Here is a 21241-nt window from a genome sequence, read left to right on the forward strand (position 1 = left end):
TATAACAATGAAAGCAAAATGATTTATAAATAACATTATATATATAATAAGACAATTACATGACAGGAGGTCAGTGAAAAATTACAAATTAATAAAAAAAAAGTTTATAGTATTAATTATTAATATTTGTATTATTTTTCATGTTAGAGCAATTCTTTCAAAAAAAAAAAAAAAATGCAATGATATCATCATTAATATGTAAATATAATTAACTTCACTATGCAGATATGAAAGTTTTTATATTATTAAATAATTTGACAAGTGAGTTTATCTGTGTGTTGTTTTACTACTAATTAACGGTGTCACATGTCGATAATAATGTGATAACACTATAATACTAAATTTTCTCAAAATTTGTACAAAAATTTTATTTTTATATTATTATATAATCTATAATAAGACTTATATACTAGAATTTTTTTTTACATTGTCCACAATACACTAGTTATAAGTAACAACCATGTTGTTTATTAGATTAAATTCCAAATGCACTCTATGAGATTTGTTTAAAATACGATTTGCCCCCTGTAATTCAGAAAATAACATCTTGCCCCTTGAAATTTTTAATTTCATAACAAATGACTTATTTTATTAATAAATCATCAAGTCAATTAATAATTTTTAATGATATTAGAAATTTATTTCAATTAATAATTCAAGTAATTTTATCATTGTTTATGAGAGTAATTAAGAATTTTATTTTTTTAATTAATTTGGTTAAATAAATAATTTTGACAGTGACTATTTGTAATTTTCCAAACCACAAATACAATCCATATTTAAAACAAACCTCAGGATTTTTTTTGTAATTTATCCCTTTTTATACAATATTTCTCAAGATCAATTGTAAAAATATATATTAAAAACTTTTGTAATAAATTTTTAAGATTTAATGCTTAACATTAATTTTTGAAAAATATTGTTATCTTATGGAAAAACAAATTCGAAGTTCAAAAGTGTTCCCTCTAAACTAATTTTTGGTTCTCCCACTGCATACATATATAACTTATAGGAAATTGGAATTAATCAAAGTAAACGTAAATTGAGCTTAACACTCGATCATTTAAAAAAAAATAAAAAATTATCGGAAATCATAACCCAAAAAGGGTGTGCACACTACATAACCAGGACAAAGCCCACGGGTCACGTGCCCCCTCACTCTTTCATTTAATTTTTTTTTTTATTACAATCCTATAAATTTATATAAAAATATCATAAAAATAATATAACAATATTATTTTTGTTAATCAAACTCATCTACATAGGCGTATTTTATTTTAAAGAAAAAGATCCACTTTGAGTCATATCATTTTATGTAAAAATTTTGTATTAATTTTTTGTTTGTATTATTACTGAGAGGGAGATTTATGATCTGGAATTGGGCCGAGGTAACGGTCGAGCAGGTTGAGAGCCCAATGGTGCATGGGGCCGAGATGACCTTCAATCCGCCCGGGGATAGGCTGCCGGAACTTGGGCTGGGCTGAAGTTGGGCCAAGTATGTGCCGCCCCAGATCGTAAAGAAGCTGCTCGGTTGCACCAAGCTGCTTGATTAGGCGATGGTGGAGCCTGTCAAACTGAGTGACCGGCGCCCGGAAAGGCGTGGTCAGCTGAGGTAATCGTTTGATCGGCAGGAAGGCCGACCGCAGGAGGTGCCCCGGGCTAGGCTTTGCCGAGATGCCGCCTAGCCCGGTCCTCCTTGGGCTTAGCCAGTGAAGTGCTTGGGTATGAAGCACAGCACGGTTGTGGATAGAGCAGCTCGGCTGCCGAGCTCTAGCTGAGAAGGCAGGCAGTTGAGATTAGGTGATGATCAGCAAGGTTTATGCTGATAGATGGGATAGCGGAGCCACGTGTCAGGAGATGACTGGGAGTGGATATGGGGCGCAGAGGGTATATAAACATGTCTGCGCCCCCCCATACGGGGGATGGCGAACACTTTGTAAGAAAACTCCTACACTCTAACCCCCCTCTCTCTCTCTCCCTATCTTAAGGTGTGTGCTAACTTGATCGTCGGAAGGTTTTTCCGGCCACACACCGCCGGGTAACTCACCATTATTTGCTCGCAGGTGATCGGACAGAGACGGAGCTCGAAAGAAAGGAGCACAAGCTTGCCGGAATATTTGCTCCCCGTACAATTGGCGCCGTCTGTGGGAAGACTGACAGACAAAACCTTGTCTTCCAGGTTCATCTGATCGCCGTCCATGGCGAACAACGACGAGTTTCCGTTGTCTGCCATAGACGGAGCCACCCCGGAGTTCACCCGAAGGAGAGAAGGTCCTCCCGCCATCCATCCAACGGAGGACCTGGGGACGCCCACCGGAGGACAGTCAGGAGACGCGCGTGATAAGCGCGGAAGAAGTCATGGTCATTCACGGAGTCCAGACGGTCACCGGCGGAGGAGAGACTCACACGCCAAACGTCTGGAGAATAAGTTGAGAGACCAAGACGCCGTCATCCGGCGAATGGCGGCGGAAATGGAGGATCTGAAGCGGCATGTCAAAGGGAAAGGTGTAGCTGGAGTGGGAGACCACAGTGAGCGCACCCCATCCCGCCATTCAGGCGGTCAGAGTCAGCGACGTACTTAGTCCATATCTATTACCAGAAGTTACCAAGTTGGTGATTCCGACGCGCATGCAGAAAACTCTAGCGCGCAAGACAGCACCTACAAACCCTCACGTCCGGTGACGACGTCGAGGTACTCTTACTCTGTTCATTCAGAGGATTTACGGGCGGTCTTAAAGGAGCGGGCTCGCCGGCGCGAAGCTCAGAGAATACCGGCTTTCCAGCGGCTATCCTACGGGGTTCACGCCAGCGAGGAGGGCGGAATGCCTCCACCCCGCCAGGTAGTGCCACTCTTTGAAGATACGGACTTGGCCAGGCTGAGTGCCACCCCTTTTTCCCTGGAAATAGAAATAACACCGCTTCCGGCAGGCTTCCACCAACCTAAGTTCACACTCTACGACAGAAAAACCGATCCTTACATGCATGTGAGCCACTTCCGACAGGTTATGGCCGGACATAGGCGAAATGACGGACTTATGTGTCTGATCTTCCCGTCGAGTTTAGGCGAGCTGGGCTTGAAGTGGTTCGAGAGGTTGCCGGAGGGGAGCATACAACAGTGGCATCAGTTGGCTGAAGCCTTTGTAACGCGCTTCAAAACCAACACAAAAACACCAAAAGAAGTCGATCATTTACTTAGTGTCAAGATGAAACCAAGCGACACACTGAAGGTATACAACTCAAGGTACTGGGAAACCTTCAACGAGATCTTGGATTGTCCGGTCAACCTCGCAATCACGCAATATAAGCGTGGTCTCCCGGTCGGCCATAGATTGCGGGACTCACTGACCATGCACTAACCGACCTCCATGGGCCAGCTCATGCAGCGCATCAATGAGCACATCCGAGTAGAGGATGACGCGTCAACTTCTACCGTGAAGGTAACTCCGGTAGAAACAGACAAGAAGACAGCAGGCAAAGTGCATGCAGTTGGGCAAGAGTCCAGCCGCTCAAGTGACCGAGCAGAGGAATCGGACCGTGGCTCGAATCACAAAAATTGGGGTAGAGGACGTTGGAATGACCGGGATGACTACACCCGAGATGATGTTGCGGATGCCAACAGAAGATTGAAGGCAAGGACTGGCATCACCACGGTCTTCAAGATTCCAATTTATCGCATACTTAGTGAAATTCGAGACGAGGAGTATGTCCGGTTTCCTGCTAAGTTGGGCGATGGACAGAAGGGGTACAATCCGCGGTATCGTTGCACATTCCACCGGGAGAGAGGCTACCGGACTGAGGATTGTTTGCCTTTGAGGCAACACTTAGAAGAGCTGGTCGCGGCCGGGCACCTAGACCTTTACATTGATGGCGGTGTGAAGCCGAATCAGGCTCCGGTCGATCAGAGGGGACAGGATGACCGAGATGCACCACCACAGGGAGTTATTAATGTCATCCACGGCATCGTGGAACCGGAGCGTGTTTGTGAACTCCGAGGCATGATAAAAAAGGCAGAACATATGAGGGAAGTTTTGTCGGTACAGCCTGCTATCAAAAAGGGGAAGACTGAAGGAAGAGACGTGATTAGTTTCACCTCAAGGGATCTAGAGCGTATCCAGACGCCGCATAACGATGCCCTAGTAGTAACACTACGCGTCAAGGAATTTGATGTTAAACGGATCTTGATCGATCAGGGAAGCTCGGTCGAGATCATGTATTATGATGCGTTCAAGCAGCTCAAACTCCGGGAGACAGACTTGGCTCCGGCAACTTCGCCACTGGTTGGATTCAACTCACAACCGGAGTGGCCCTTGGAAAAGATTATCCTGCCGGTCAAAGCGGGATCCGTGGTCAAGCAGGTGGAGTTTTGGGTATTACAGGTGCCATCTACTTACAATTTGATCCTTGGAAGGAGGTGGCTTCACACTATGCAAGCTGTGGCATCGACTTTCCACCAAGTAATGAGATTCTCCTCGGCTATGGGGACAATCGAGGAGATTTGGGGCGATCAGGTCATGTCCAAACAGTGCTTCGTGGCGGTCAACGGGAGCCGGGCTGCCAAAGGATTCGTTCAAATGATTGAGGGACCAGAGGACTAGGGTGTCTTGGATGATGTGGGCACCAAGGCCGAAGATAAAGCTATCGAAGAATTGGTAGAGGTGCGAATAGATACAAAGCAGTCGGACAAGTTCTTCTTGCTCGGCTCAAGCCTTACAACCACAGAACGCACCGAGATGGTTGAGTTTTTGATGGCCAACATCGAAGTTTTTGCATGGTCGCCTTACGACATGCCCGGCCTTGATCCTAGTTTTATTTGCCATCAACTCAATGTCTTCCCCGGTGCCAAGCCAGTCATTCAGCGAACAAGGAGATCGGCGCTGCATCACGCCGAGGTAGTTGCAGAGGAGGTGAAGAACCTGCTTGAGGCACGAGCAATTCAGGAAGTGCACTACCCTAGGTGGATTTCCAACACAGTAGTGGTGCCCAAGAAGAATGGAAAGTGGCGAGTTTGTGTCGACTATAAGACAGTTAACCGAGCTTGTCCCAAAGATAGTTTCCCTTTGCCGCGAATTGACCAGCTTGTGGACTTGACGGCTGGACATAATACGCTCAGTTTCTTGGATGCCTACCGCGGCTACCATCAGATCGCCATGCATGGGCCTGACCGAGAGATCAACTCTTTCACGACTCCAAGGGGACTCTTCTGCTACCGAGTCATGCCTTTTGGTTTGAAGAATGTCGGGGCAACCTTTCATAGGATGGTGACCAAAATGTTTGCTCCTTTGCTTGGTCGGACAATGGAGGCTTACATCGATGATATGGTGGTAAAGAGCCGACATGAGGCAAACCATTTGTCCGACTTAGCCGAGATGTTTGCCATTCTAAAGAAGCACAAGCTGCGCTTGAATGCATCAAAGTGTGCCTTTGGCGTGGGATCCGGAAAAATTTTGGGGTTCCTAGTCACGAACCAAGGCATCGAAGCAGACCCTACTTAGATCAGAGCCATGCAAGAATTGAAGCAGCCCAACTCGGCTAAGGACGTGCAGCATCTGGCCGGGATGGCAGCCGTGCTTAATCGGTTTATAAGCCGGTCATCAGATCGCTGCCGCCCTTTCTTTCAAGCATTGAAGTCAAAGTTCTCGTGGGACGAAGAGTGTGACCGAGCTTTGGCCGAGCTCAAGGAATATCTGTCTACTCCGCCACTGTTGGTTACACCAAAGCCGGGTGAGGAACTCTACCTTTACCTTGCTGTCTCCCAGCACGCAGTCAGTGTGGTGATAGTCCGCGCTGAAGGAATCAAGCACCTCCCAGTTTTTTATGTCAGTAAGACCTTGCTGCCGGCTGAGACGAGATATTTGCCGCTGGAAAAGCTTGCGTTGGCATTGATGATGGCTTCAAGGAAGTTGGCGCATTATTTTCACGCCCATATCATCGTCGTAATGACCGAGTTTCCCCTCACGGCCTTGTTTGAACGGGCGGACTTTTCAGGCCGAATTCTTAAGTGGGCGGTCGAGTTGGGACAGTTTGATGTGAAGTTCCAGCCGCGTACTGCTATTAAGGCCTAGACTTTGGCAGACTTCGTCGCCGAGTTCTCACGTAGCATTCATCCGGTATGCCCGGTCGATATTACCGTGGCAGATGATGAGATGCACGCAAGACCATCCGAGATACAACCAGTTGGTGGAGGTAGCGACGCGGAGTTTACGCGCACCGTTGAAGCACCCTCAGTTCGCACGGTTTTACCACCTGGTGATGCGATGACGGAGTTGAGTATCACCGACCCATCTGCTCTGTCCGGTCCCGCATCACCAAGGGGGCAGAAATGGAACCACACAGCTCAGAACCTGTGGTCGACATAGCACCGTAACCTGATGATTCGCCTACGGACTTGAGCATTACAGACAAACTTACTGAGTCCGGTGCCGAATCACCAAGGGGAGCTGAATTGGAACCAATCAACATGGAACTTGAACCCCGACAGCCACGAAACCGTGATCCCATTGCCCTTCGCAACTCTTAAGACCCATTAGACTGCTGGAAGCTTTTTGTGGGGGAAATGTGAAAGCTTTTTGTTGATGGAGCGTCCAACCGTCATGGTGCCGGCCTATGTATCGTTCTTATCTCCCCGGATGGCCTAACCATTGAACATTCTATCACGCTTGGCTTCCCAGCATCTAACAACGAGGCTGAGTACGAGGCCCTTCTCGCCGGGCTCAAGAGCGCTATTCAAATGAAGGCTGCCGAGCTACTGGTGTACAGTGATTCCCAGCTTGTGGTTAACCAAGTCTCTGGGATTTATGAAGCAAAGGACGACAGGATGGCGAAGTACCAAGCTCTGGTCAGGGAACACATCAAGCAGTTTCAGGCAATCAGAGTCCAACAGATTGGCCGTGAAGAAAACAGCCGAGCTGATGAGCTGGCCGGCCTCGCTTCCATGATAGATTGTACGTCTCCGAACCCCTTGTTAATTGACTTTCTTCCACGGCCAAGCATTGAAGACGCCGGGCAGACGGATGTTCTCTGCGCCGCGCTAGGTCCTTCCTGGATGGACCCCTTAATCTTGTTCCTCAGAGACCGAACTCTACCAACTGACAAGAAAGAAGCACACAAAGTCCGGGTGCAGTCAGAGCGATTTTGGCTCTCTCCATCTGGTGTGTTGTATAAAAAGTCCTTCACCGGTCCTTATCTAAAGTGCGTGTACCCGAGTAGTGTGGAGGTCTTCTTGCACGAAATTCACGAAGGCATTTGTGGCAGCCACATAGGGGGCAGGTCCTTGGCCTACCAAACTATTTCACAGGGATACTGGTGGCCGTGCATGCAGGCCGACGTACAAAAGTACGTCCGCAAGTGTGAAAAATGCCAGAAGTTCGCCCATCAGATCCATCAGCCTGCTAGGGAACTTCTTCCCCTCACCAGTCCTTGGCTCTTCGCCATGTGGGGGCTAGATATAGTGGGGCCACTGCCAACAGCACCGGGCAACCGGAAATTCTTCATTGCGGCCACAGATTACTTCACGAAATGGGTTGAAGCTGAGCCCTTGGCAACAATTAAAGAGAAAGACGTGAAGCGATTTGTCTGGCAGAACGTGGTCACGCGGTTTGGTGTCCCCAAGATCTTGATCTCTGACAACGGCACCCAATTTGACGGTCGCCTATTCAGAGGATTTTGTGAAGATTTGAAGATTGAATTCTACAACTCCACTCCGGCTTACCCGCAGTCCAATGGTCAAGCTGAGGCATCGAACAAGACTATTCTGGATGGGTTGAAGAAACGGCTGGAGAAGGCAAAGGGAAAATGGGCTGAGGAGTTACCCAGCGTCCTTTGGGCATACCGAACAACCCCGCGGCGATCTACCGGGGAAACTCCATTTGCTTTGGCTTATGGCATGGAGGCGGTCATACCTTTGGAAGTTGCCATGCCCACCCTAAGAAGCGAGAGTTTGGAGCCTGAACTGAACGCCGAGGCTATTGCCTTGGAGCTGGACCTAGTGGAAGAGCGTCAGGAGAAGGCCCTCATCCATGTGGCCGCCTACCAACAAGAGCTCTCAAAGAAATACAACAAGACGGTGCACCCCAGACCGTTCAAAGTTGGTGATTGGGTTTTTAGGAAGGTTATGGGCAACACCCTAGTGCCAGGTGAAGGCAAACTAGGGGCAAATTGGGAAGGACCCTACAAGATCACCGGTCTGGCAGGCAAGGGGGCTTACCACTTGGAGGATCTAAAGGGAAGAGCAATACCCCAGCCATGGAATGCGGCCAACCTGAAACTGTATTATTTCTAAGATTTTGCTTTCTTTTCTTGTGCAAAGGAATTTTTTTTGGCTTGCATTGCAGAATGTAAATTTTTTTTGTCAATATATAGAAGTAATTACGCTTTAGCACTTGGACTGTTGTTTTAATGTAAAAAACCGAGATGATTTATTCTGGTTGGAAGAGTTGGTGTTTTGTCTAACTTAGGATTCCCAACCAAGATAATTTATTCCGGTTGGAAGAGTTGGTGTTTTGTCCAACTTCGATTCCCAACCGAGATGATTTATTCCGGTTGGAAGAGTTGGTGTTTTGTCCAACTTAGGATTCCCAACCGAGATGATTTATTCCGGTTGGAAGAGTTGGTGTTTTGTCCAACTTCGATTCCCAACCGAGATGATTTACACCGGTTGGAAGAGTTGGTGTTTTGTCCAACTTAGGAATCCCAACCGAGATGATTTACTCCGGTTGGGAGAGTTGGTGTTTTGTCCAACTTCGAATTCCCAACCGAGATGATTTATTCCGGTTGGAAGAGTTGGTGTTTTGTCCAACTTAGGAATCCCAACCGAGATGATTTACTCCGGTTGGGAGAGTTGGTGTTTTGTCCAACTTCGAATTCCCGACCGAGATGATTTATCCCGGTTGGAAGAGTTGGTGATTTGTTCAACTGCTATTCCCAACTGAGATGTTGGAAGAGTTGGTGATTTGTTCAACTTTGTTATTACCAATCGAGATGGTTATTTCGGTTTATGAATTTGCTGTTTTGTTCTGCTTAAGTACTCCAACCGAGTTATGAATTCCGGTTGACGAGGTGTTTTGTTCAATCTATGATTTATACCGAGATGTTTTGTTGAAGATGGAATTGATGACAACCGTGCAAACACTTGGCAAAATTTGAGTTTTTCATTGATAAGAAAGTCAATACAAAAAGTGGGGACAGAGCCCGGTTACATCAGAAGCGCTGAAAGCAAAAATACAAAAAGAGAAGAAAACTAAACTAGGGGGGAGAGATTGGTAAACTCGTCCTCGGCGGCATCAAGGTTGATGGTTGGACTTTTGTCTTGGGCACCGGGCTCGTTATGGCCGGGCTGCTCCTGCACCGCGGCATCCTCTGCCTCAGATTCTGTCTCGGCGTCTCCCTCTTCAAGCCTTTCCTCGACCTCGGCTTGCAAAGCGCTGAAGACGTCGTTTGCGTAAGGCATGAGGTAGACCGGTAGCAAAGCAGGAGGAGGATTGGCAAATACGTCGGTGTCAGAGCCCTGCCCGAGATGCTCGCAGGCGGACTTCCAGCCAGCTTTGAAGTAAATGTCTTGTGTTGCAAAGACTTGTTTCTTATAGCTCTGCTCGGCTTCGTTGAAGTCGGCGTTGTTAGCAGCCCGGCAGTCTTTCTTCCGCGACTTTTGGAGCGCGTTTACCTCGGTCTGGAGCTCATCTTGTTTTTTCACGGCCGCATCCAGCTGACCGAGCAGTCTGTTGTTGTCTACGTTAGCCATCTCAAGTGAAGACTTTGCCCGGCCGAGCTCGGCTTGGAGGCTCTGGACTTGGCTGGCTGTGTCATTGGCCTTTTGCCGAAGTCTATGGATGCGCTCCATCACTAGGTGTTGTTTTTGAATGGCCTGCAAGAAGCAAAGTTGATTAGAAAAGGAACCGGGCAAACACTTGTGAAAATTTTAGAGGTACATTGACTTACCCTAGCCATAGACTTCACAGACGATTTTACCAACCGAGTGTCAGGGACGTGGTCACTCGGTAGAAGAAGAGCTTTGGAAAGATCGAAGGCGAGCAAATGCTCTTTATTGCCCTTGATCGAAGCCGTGGCCGGGATGTCTTGACCCCGGTGCTTCAGTTGCGGACGCCAGGCCGGCACTGGGACAGGAGTGTCAGATGGATGTTCGGTTGTCAGCTCGGCGACGAGCTCGACAAAGGGATCTGCCCGTGGTCTTTTGCCAGCCCGGCGTGTTTCTTTGCTAGACTGCCCGGCGGCTAGAAAAGCTAAGGCGACCACGGCGGCACTTGATTGACCGGCAGCCGGGGAGCGGGCGACAACGCTCGGTATCTCGGCCGAGGTTGCAGTGAGAAGGTTTTTGATTCAGCTTCTTTTAGCCATTTTCTGTTCGTCTGTCAAACGGATTAAGGGGACGTCAGGAAGGGTAGAATCTGGAGGTGGCGATGGAGCACGAAGGAAGTCTGTTACTCTACTCCGGCGCGGAGCAGAGTACCTGTAGGTTGGGTTGTAACCGAGCAGTTCGTTGCAATCTCGGTGGCGATGGCGGAGCACGGTCCATATTGCCTCTACGTTGGGAAATTGATAGTTGGCTTGCAAGGCTTGGATTGCTGCAAAAGAGACAGGAAAACCGGTTAATTACAGAGTAAAGAGGAAAGCTGACCGAGCAAGTTTGAGCGGCTTACATGAGGAACCGAAGTCCTTGCTTATAAACCAGCCCGGTACCTCGGCTGTTTCGTAATTGCCCGACACCCAGAAAAAATCGTTGTCGTGCAAATCTTTATCCGGGGTGCCGGTTACAATTTTCTCCTTGCCCGGTCTGATTTTCAAGTAATAGGCTAGGCCGTCACCGGTGTGACCCATTGTGTATTGCCTCAATATCTCGGCTAGACCTAAATTGGTGCCTAGCCGATTGTTCAGTTTATGGACGCCGTTGATAATTCGATAAGTGTTGGTGGACACTTGTGTGGGTGCCAGCCCGGTGCAGCGGAGGAACTCCGTGATAAGTGGGTTCAGTGGGAAGCGGAGGCCTCCTTCGACGATCGATAGCACGGTGAAGGGGCATTGTTCTGTTCTACCTCAAGGCGTGGTCTCTTCTTCTGCGAGCTCCAGGTGGACATCGGCCGGGATGCCGTACTCCTCCCTGAACACAGCCAGCGCGGCCGGAGTATCCACTAGGAAGCGGAATTTCTCCATTTGTGGCCGGCCTAGGATAGCTCAGCTGAGGGGTTTGGCACTGTGGTAATTGGTTGTTGCTCGGCCCTGAGAGCCTCAGGAATGGACAGTGGTCCCCTTGGACTCTGCAGGAAAATGATGGCAAGTGTAAGTGTGAGCGCGGTCGCGCGAAAGGAGCTGGACTTTAGCTCGGTCATGAAGAGTGCCAAACCACCTCGGTCGTCTAAGCTAACTAAGGAGTTCGGTCGCCCAAGCAGACCAGATGTTAGCCTAGTCAAGCGACCGATTCCTTTTGCTATCTCAGTTTTTGCTGGGGTTGAGACAAACATGTTTTTTGCTCGGTTGGATTGGTTTTTTGGATCAAATGAAGACCAGGAGCCCGGCCAGCCCCAGTTCTTCAGTGTTCTTCAGGAAAAATGAAGAACACCGTTAACAATGGAGGGTTTGGGATGGTTTTAGATGCCCAAGGCCTAAAAGCTACGATTTCATACCCTAATATGTGAAATATTAAAGAAGATAGCTACGAAAGAGGGATTGAAGGTCTTACCAGTGAGGGGCAATTACTTTTCCTTCGAGCACAAGCGCAAAGAATGGCGAGCAGGGCTTGAAGGCAGGTGCTAGAGCTCTGGGGAGTCGGGTTGTAGAAAGACAGTAGGAAGAAATTGAGTAAGAAGGGTCTTGTATATATAGGCAAGAAAGACTGCCCAAATTCAAATTCTGGCAAAACGGCGGGTTGGCTGCTCGAGGACCAATGGTAGCCCGCCACGTGTCCCCATTTATGGCGACGTCAGGACTGAAGAGACGGGTTGAAGAGTCGAGGAGCCAACCGGGCTACTTTCGAAGAAGAAGACGTCAGCCGAGGAGTATAACCGGGCAAGTTTGCAGACAGTAATGTTAACTAGCCCGGTCGCCCAACAACATTTTAAAGACCGAAGAAATGTTATCCCGGTCGAAGTGAGTAATTCCAGTCACGCTTTCGCGGACGGAATTAAGGGGCAATTGAGAGGGAAATTTATGATCTGGAATTGGGCCGAGGTAACGGCCGAGCAGGTTGAGAGCCCAATGGTGCATGGGGCCGAGATGACCTTCGATCCGCCCGGGGATGGGCTGCCGGAACTTGGGCCGGGCTGAAGTTGGGCCAAGTATGTGCCGCCCCAGACCGTAAAGAAGCTGCTCGGCAAGGAAGTGCTCGGTTGCACCGAGCTGCTTGATTAGGCGATGGTGGAGCCTGTCAAGTTGAGTGATCGGCGCCCGGAAAGGCGTGGTCAGCCGAGGTAATCGTTTGATCGGCAGGAAAGCCGACCGCAGGAGGTGCCCCGGGCTAGGCTTTGCCGAGATGCCGCCTAGCCCGGTCCTCCTTGGGCTTAGCCAGTGAAGTGCTTGGGTATGAAGCACAGCACGGTTGTGGATAGAGCAGCTCGGCTGCCGAGCTCCAGCTGAGAAGGCAGGCAGTTGAGATTAGGTGATGATCAACAAGGTTTATGCTGATAGATGGGATAGCGGAGCCACGTGTCAGGAGATGACTGGGAGTGGATATGGGGCGCAGAGGGTATATAAACATGTCTGCGCCCCCCATACGGGGGATGGCGAACACTTTGTAAGAAAACTCCTACACTCTAACCCCCCTCTCTCTCTCTCCCTATCCTAAGGTGTGTGCCAACTTGATCGTCGGAGGGTTTTTCTAGCCACACACCGCCGGGTAGCTCACCATTATTTGCTCGCAGGTGATCGGACAGAGATGGAGCTCGGAAGAAAAGAGTACGGGCTTGCCGGAATATTTACTCCCCGTACAATTACTGTTACTAAAATTAGAGATTTTGATTTGTAGTCATTTGTGTTAAAATTAAGAAGTTTGATGTGCTAATGAAATTAAAAACTTTCATTTAGGGTGATTTGTGTTAAAATTTTAAAATTCTGACCGGATTTTAGTTTCTTTAATTTAAAAAAATTATGAAGAAATAATTTTATTTTTAGTTATAAATATTGTGAAAAATCAGTAAATGAATAATAGCTTAATTATATACATCGAAAGTGACAATTTTTTATTGTATTGATAATAGTAATATTATTATGAAAACTTTGAAAGCATAAAAGTTTATATTGAAAAGTTCTGTAAAGAGTATTTAAGTTTTTTATACTTAAAATTAGCTCAAAATTTTAAGATTACATCTTTTTACTATTGACTACAAAAAAATAAAAAAATTCAACATTGTAATCAACGGATGCCCCGCCTGAATCAATTTTCTACTTTCGCCATTTATATATATTTATACAATTTATCAAATACTTTAGTTTTGAAAATATATATAAATAAAATTAAAAATATATAAAATAATAAAGAAAAATCTCAAACGATAGGTGAATTTTTTTTGATATGGGTACATTCGGTACTAACGACAAAAATTGTAAACTAATGCCTCGTTTGGCATTTAACTATTATAGTTTAAAAGTTAAAAAATTATTAAAAAAATCAAAAAGTTTATAATCTATTTCAAAAAAATCAAAGATTCTCTTTTTTTTCTAATTTTTGCATATTCTTTTGTAAAAAATTAAAAAGTCATGCCAAACATACTAGTTTTTTTTTTTTTGTATATCTCATATGTTAGTCAAAAAGTTAAAAAGTTACTAAAAAAAAGCTTGTTAATTGACAAATTTTGTTATAATATGGAATTGGAAGGTGTTGTTTGGGTTTGTGAGGTCCATTACAAGTCCGGTTTTGACAATTTAAATAATTTATTTTGTAGGATCCTTTCTATGGAAGAGGGGATGCTGCTGCGTGGGCTGCGCAGCAGCAATTACTGTGCAGTGAAATGAGCCAATTTTGATAATCCGAACCGTTCATATTTTATAATACATCGAGTAAAACATACTTGCAAAAAATCAAGTTAATTAAATATTGTTTACCCATTCATTCACTTACATTTGTATTTATTTTAATACTTTAAATCACAATTATTTTTTATTTTTGTAAATATAAATGTGAGTGAATGAATAAGTAAATGATATCCAATTAATTTTATTTTTTACAGACATGTTTTACTTGATATATTTTAAAATATGAACAGTTCGAATTATTGAAATGAGCTCCAAAATGGGCCCATTTCGCTGCACAGCGTTTGCTACTACACAGCCCATGCATTAGCATCCCTTGATCCCCTTTCTATATATATCAACCACACAAAAAATTAGATTAATTCGATAATTGTAACATATTCAATTTATTGTATTTGTCTCAAAAAATAGACTATCTATGTTCTATTTATTTATTTATTTTTTGTGACAAAAACCATAAATTAAATAAGTTATGAATATTAGATTGACTTAATTTTTTTATGAATGATATACATGAAAAATCTTATAAAATAAGCGATTTAGATTATAAAAACGAGACCCATAATAAACCAACAGACTCGGACAATACTCTCCCATCCCGATCATATATGGGAGCCTTTTTTTAACATGAAATTTTTAAACTCAACCATTGGCGTGGTTATTTTTTGAAAAAATAGTCATCAATTGGGGATATTTTTTATAAATAAAAAGAAAAAAAACGTTGCAAAATTAATCAGTTGAATATAGATAGAAGAAAACAAAATTTGAAAAATTTATTGGAATCTGCAAAAATTGTATGAGTGGGGTTAATTTAGAAATCTAAAAAACATGACAAAGTTCACATTGAGTAATAGGCAAATAGATAGAAAATTACCTGTCCATTCTGCCCTTGAGCATTTGCAAGAACTGATGATGGTCATCTGCATCTCTGATCATTGTGCTCAACAAGTCTTTCCTATCTTTGAGACCTTCTTGATCTTCTTCTTCTTCTTCTTGGATGGTGTTGTTTCTGTGTAAGTCTCCCTGTGCTATTCTGTCATCCCCAGAAGACTCCATTAGAACCAACTCAAACAGTAGCAGAAAAGCTTCAAAAACAAGGAGACATAGAAAAAGGCTTATTTATAATAATAACAATTTGAACACTTCCAAACAACATCGACCCAGATACCAGAAAGGTGTAGGTGTGTATCTGTAATCAACTTTTTAAGAAGGAAGAAGACAGATAATTCAGGTTTTGCCATTTAATGATGATGGTAACACAAAACAAACCGCAGTGATTGACAGCTTTAGGTATAGGGCTCTAAATAGAGCTCTATACATGTGGCATCGGAAAATTTTTTTTTTTTTTTAAATATAACTCTTTTAAAGCTTTTATGTTAAAACCTTAAAATCTCTAACGTTACTTTTAGAGCTTCCAAATATTTTTGCAAAACAAAGAGCTTGCTTGGTTTGTATTTGAGAAATATGTTTTGGAATAAAAAGTACAAAAATTTATTTGGTTTGATTTTTTTTCAAAAGATGTTTTGAAAAATTATTTTGAGAGAGAGTGTTGAGAAAAGTGATTGATTTGATGTGTATGAAAGAGAGATTTGTTTGAAAAACTTGTAAACCAAACAAGTTTTAAAAAAAAAATTTAGAAAAATTTATTTGATTTGATTACTTTTAAAACCTTATTTGAAAAAAAAATTTCTTAAAATTTTTTTAGAAACACGAACTTTAGAAACACGAACCAAACAAGGCGAAAATCTTCAGTTTGGACTTTGTGTCTAATGTTTAAGCTGTCTTCCTCTTTATATTACGGGTGTGCTGCTCTGGCATGCATTTCAACTCTCAAACTGCCAGCAAATTTATTTTATTTATTTATTTCTATAGTGTTACTTACAACAAAAACTCTATGGGACCAAAAAACTTCCCCATAAATTTATCAAGAATTGTAGATAAATGGTGTACGTTTGAAATTGTTGTCGTGAGGCACTTGTTGAGTGAATCTTAATTATAAATTTAGAGTTAAATTATAAATATATCTAATGAGATTTGATTAAAATACGAATCATTCCTTATGGTTTTGAAAATTACATTTTACCCCTGACGTTTCTAATTTCATAATAAATTGCTATTTTATTAATAAATCAGCAAGTCAATTAACAGTTTTTAAAGATGTTAAAAATATGGTTCAATTAATAATTTAGGTAATTTTATTATTTTATAGGAGAGTAATTATGAATTTCATTTTTTTTAATTAATTCTGTTAAATAAAAAATTCTAATAAGGGAGTATTTATAATTTTTCAAACCACAGAAGACAATCTGTATTTTAAGCAAACTTCAGAGGGTGTATTTGTAATTTATCCTAAATTTAAAATTTTCCATATTTTTTAGTATTTTTTTTAATAGATTTGTAGTATTATTGTACATATAATTATATTATTTCTTAGTATATTTTCTCACCCCCAACACATAAGTTCCACATGCATTAATTAATTTGAGATTCATTATTTTATATTTGACCTAAAAAATACAGAATAAGAATAGATTTGCATATATCATTACTCTCTTTTACTTCATTTTTTTTAATAATCAGTAGCCAAGATAATCAGACAATAATCATACTCGAACGTGGGGTTGGGGATATAGTTGTGCAGATTGTGCAACAGTAACCGTTGCACATTAAGATATTGTTTGATAAAATTGAAAATTAAAAATAAAAAATTTAGTACGAAAAATTGAATGTTGAAAATTTTAATTTAAAAAGCTGTTTGGTATGTACTGAAATTTAACTACTGATTTAATTAAGCTGTTTGATTTATATAAGTAGTTGAAGTCTAAAAAATAATTAAAATTAAAATTTTATCTTTTTACTTTTTACATTGAAATATTCAATTAAACTATTTTATCCCACTGATATAATTGATACAAAAAATTATTATAATCGCATTATATTTCAAAATTTTGAAAGATTATAATTATCCGCTATCTTAAAATATTAGTCTCTTATTCTATTTTTTATTGTCCCCAAATATTAGTCCATTTTCAAAAATCAAAGACTAAAATAACATAAATTTCCTATTTTCCCCTTATTTTAAATTCATTAACAACAAAAAAGTATAATTATGACAATTGATATTTTCCAAAAAAATACTACCAAAGGGTAGTTCTGAAATTTTTTTATTTTTTAAGTGTAATAATTGTACTATAAAAAAAAATAAATTCCTCAAAAGGAACTAATATTTTGAGACAGAGGGAGTAGAATTTTTCTCTCTTGTATAGGTACTGAATCATTCATGAAATAAAACAATAATTGCAAAGGCAATCTGTTAAAAATTTATTTCATATTTCATCATTTTCCTCATGGACAAATTTCAAATCACCATAGAATTCTTTCACATGTAGGAATCATAAAAATTTATCATAAATTACCTTAGAAAATCGGAGACAAAAAAATTGTTCTTCAAATTCTACTAATCACTAAAAGACCGTCAATGTGCAAATATGAATTATAGTTATAATTCAATGTAAAGAGTGCAATTGCATTGCAATTTGCTCACGTAAGTTCAGCATAAAATTTTGATCAGCTTGTGTCGATCCCCCCATATTACTAAGATTTCTAAATTATTTTTGTTTTTGTTGTTGTTGTTGACCACAGGCTTTGTTATTGGGAATTGAAATACTAACAGTGCTTCTCTATCTAAGTAAATTGATTAAATTTTCATAACAAGTTTTTATTTTTATGTTTATTTAAAAAAAATAAAAATTAGTTTAACAAAAGTAAACACAAAAAGATAAAATGATATGAAAACAATGAGTATGTTTTTATTTTCTTTATTTAGAGTATTTTAAATTTTATTCAAAAACAGATTCAGAAAACTCAATCAAACAATAATTTATTTTTATTTTTTTTTGAAAGACCTATTACAGAAAAATAAGATGAAGAACCACGATAAAGACATAATAAAAATTTCCACAAACATATATATATATATATATATACAAACATACACAAGTTAGTACATATTAAAAAAAAATCATAAAAAATGTATTCACATATATATGCAAGTTAAATCCAAATAAAAAAACAATTTTCTAGACTTACCTTGGATTACTTGGAAGAGCAGCCGAAACTGTGAAAGAGAGCTGCCAAAACCGTGAGGAAGGATGTTTGAGAAATAAATTTTCTAAAACTAAAGCACCGCACCTTTTTTTTTTTTTGGCTTCTTTTTTCATTTGGCGCATTAAGTGATAATTAAAATGTAGGTTTTTTTTATTTATTTATTTTTATTTTCAACTAAAAATTTTAGCGTCGTTTTAAGTGGAGCTTAATTTTTTAAGTAATATCATATATGTATAATCAAACTAACTTAATTAAAAAATCACTTAATTTTTTCAATTTTAAAAGCTGAATTGAGTTATCTAACATCCCCTAAAACTACATCGTTTTTCCATTGCCATTTTGAAAAGCACAAAGTATAAAACAAGCTTTTCGTGTTTAGTGTTCTCTTCGTTTGGAAAGTATTTTTTATTTTTTTTAACTAAAATATAACATAAAAAAAATTAAAGTATTTGAAAATGATTTTTCACTTCTTATGATAAAAATATGTAAAAAAAAAAAAAAAAAAAAGAGAATGTAAAAGAATCTTTTGATTTTTTTGTAGGGGAAATAACACATCAGTGGATGTTTAGAAAAAAAATTCACACTAATGATAAATTTTACAAAATTTAATGATTAAAGAGTCTATAATTATTTTTAAAAAATACTACTGATTTGCAATTTTTCCTTCTTTATATAAACCTTTAAAAAAAAAATTTAATAATTTTTTTTAACTATCTTAACTAATTATCAAATAGCCCGAGGTTGTAACCTTCGCCTTTATATTGCAGTAGCTACAATGCAACAAGAGATGATGGGACTTTTCAGAGTAATAAGTTCGCTGCTTATTAAACGTGCTTTCCTATCAAAAAAAAAAAAAAAAAAAACAAAAAAAAAACAAAAAAAAAAACAAAAAAAAAAGTAAGAGGTGTCTTTCCAGTTTTTGAATAAGAAAATGAGATTATTTATATTTATTTATTAATTTTACTAATGATGAAATACTTAAGTTAGGAATAAATATTTAAACGGTTGGGATTTAAACTACACGTTAAATCCATAAACTCTATGAATCTTGGAATTGGAAACTATGAATCACATAAATAAAAATGACAGAACACAAAGATATATGAGATTTGTCGACGTGTTTACGTCCTCAAGAACCATACTAATGTTAGACAATCTTCACTGTATTTAAAAAGATTAAATTCTATTGTGTACAAAACAACAACAAGAATAAAAGAAATAGAGAAAATGAGAGAATTTGTTTGATTACAAAAATCAAACTCGAAATAAAAATAAATAAATAAAACTACAGATTTTATTTTGTTACAAAAACAAAAAATAAAATCTGATTAAATAAACAAATAAAAACAGAATAAAATTAAACAACTTACTTGGTTAATTTATTTGAATAACTTTTCTGATCAAGTCCAGCGTTTAACACTGTGTCCTTAAGACAGATTCATCCTCTCCACGGTGCTTTTAGAATTTGGACGTCTATCTCCCAAGATGAAATGATCTTACCACAAACAATAGCAGCACTACTAATTGTTTGCCTTACGAACACACTAAGTGTTTACACTCTTTCTTTCGGAAATAATATGCAGCAAGATGAAGAATATAATTTGCAGAGGATGGAGTACGAAAATTGGAATGAAATCCAAATGGGAGGCTAGTCTATTTATAGATGTAAAGGTGGCTCTTGGTTTTGAATTGAACAGGTATGAAACCTGTTAGATTCAAATTTAAACAGATTTGAATATGTTTATTCAAACAGATAGAAATGGGAAGGGCTCTGTTTGGATGAGCAATAAATCCAAAAACAGTTTAATTCTGTTTGAAAACGGGAAGGGCTCTGTTTGAATGAGCAATACATCCAAAACAGTTTAATTCCCAAAAAGATGAGAAGCCCAACCACACACCACGCACCCGCGCCCGCGCCCAGCCCGCCCGACCGGACGGACGGCGGCGCGCGCGTGTGTGGTGATTTTTGGGTCCAATGGGTCTAGCCCATTTTGCCCATAACCTCTCCCTCTAAAACATTTGGGTACCCCTTGGGGCACATCCCAAGTGTCTCACCCTAAGCCTTATAAACCCTTTCAAAACTTCCTACCAAATCAATGTGGGACAAGCCAATTTACCACCTTAAGTAATTTCCACCAAAACTCCATTTTCATGGAGCACACTTTGGCTTCAATTTCCCATTCACTCGGTAATGGTTTTAAGCAACCAAATATACCACGTGAATCACAACGCGGCATAGAACGCGTTACCACTTTGACCCGAGTAAATCGACACTCGGGGCCCACCTAAAAAATAGACCGAACTTAGGAAAAAATTCTAGTTTTATCCAGAATTTTATAACCATTTCCAACAATTCCCCACATGAATGGAATTTGATGACAACAGAAATGCAACAATATGCAGACTTTAACGAAAGAGTATAAGTCGAAAATATCTTGCATCAGGATAGGTAGTTTTCGGCCTTGAACCTTCCCTAGTGATAACCTATTGGACTTACTGGCTAACCAATGGACGCGATGCCTTGAATTGTTCAGCCGTTTGTGTAAGCCAAGACAATAGATTTCACACAAAATATCTTCTAACACATCGTGGTTCTCACTGTTGTGTTCATTTTGGCCTTGAACGCGCCTGGTTTTCATAAGTGTTTCTAGAGAATTTAGCCTTTTCATTCTCATAGAACCGGCCCTAGTTCAACACTCATATAGGTGATTCTTATTGTGAGTATCTCCTTATACTCGTCTTGATTTTATACCTTAATCAAGATATAAGTAATCATTAAAAGCAAAGCTTATCCTTATACCCCTGCATACAACATATGTTGCAGATATCACTCTCACTATAGGAATGAGTAGGGAATTTTTAATCCCTTGGTGATTTCTGGTAAGCCATACATAACTTAGTTGTCCCTTTGAACTTAGTTCTTGGGATCTCCAGTCATATAAGTAGGGTTACCATTATGACGACTCTTATGTAATAGGCTTTAATCCCATCCCCTTCGATGAACTATACACTAGCTCTTTTGTCAAACCTTTTGTTAACGGATCCGCAATATTCTCTTTAGATTTTATATAATCTATTGAGATTATTCCGTTTGACAACAATTGCCTTACGGTATTATGTCGACGACGAATATGTCGTGACTTACCGTTATACATGTGAT

General features: G+C 40.5%; 1 protein-coding gene across 1 annotated transcript in view; it reads right to left on the minus strand.

The window, feature by feature from the left end:
* LOC114260740 (ABC transporter G family member 39) overlaps nt 1-15030 on the minus strand; it is a 35988-nt gene extending 20958 nt beyond the window's left edge. The window contains exons 1-3 of the mRNA XM_082900802.1: nt 14849-15030; nt 10463-10577; nt 9313-9859 (exon numbers count right to left, since the gene is read on the minus strand). Of these exons, the coding sequence (XP_082756928.1) occupies nt 9313-9859; nt 10463-10577; nt 14849-15030 (844 nt within the window). The remainder of the gene's footprint in view (nt 1-9312; nt 9860-10462; nt 10578-14848) is intronic.
* Between the last annotated feature and the right edge of the window lie 6211 nt (nt 15031-21241).

This window comes from Camellia sinensis, chromosome 13 (assembly GCF_055761805.1).
Source record: "Camellia sinensis isolate YWXY chromosome 13, ASM5576180v1, whole genome shotgun sequence".
Lineage (NCBI taxonomy): Eukaryota > Viridiplantae > Streptophyta > Magnoliopsida > Ericales > Theaceae > Camellia > Camellia sinensis.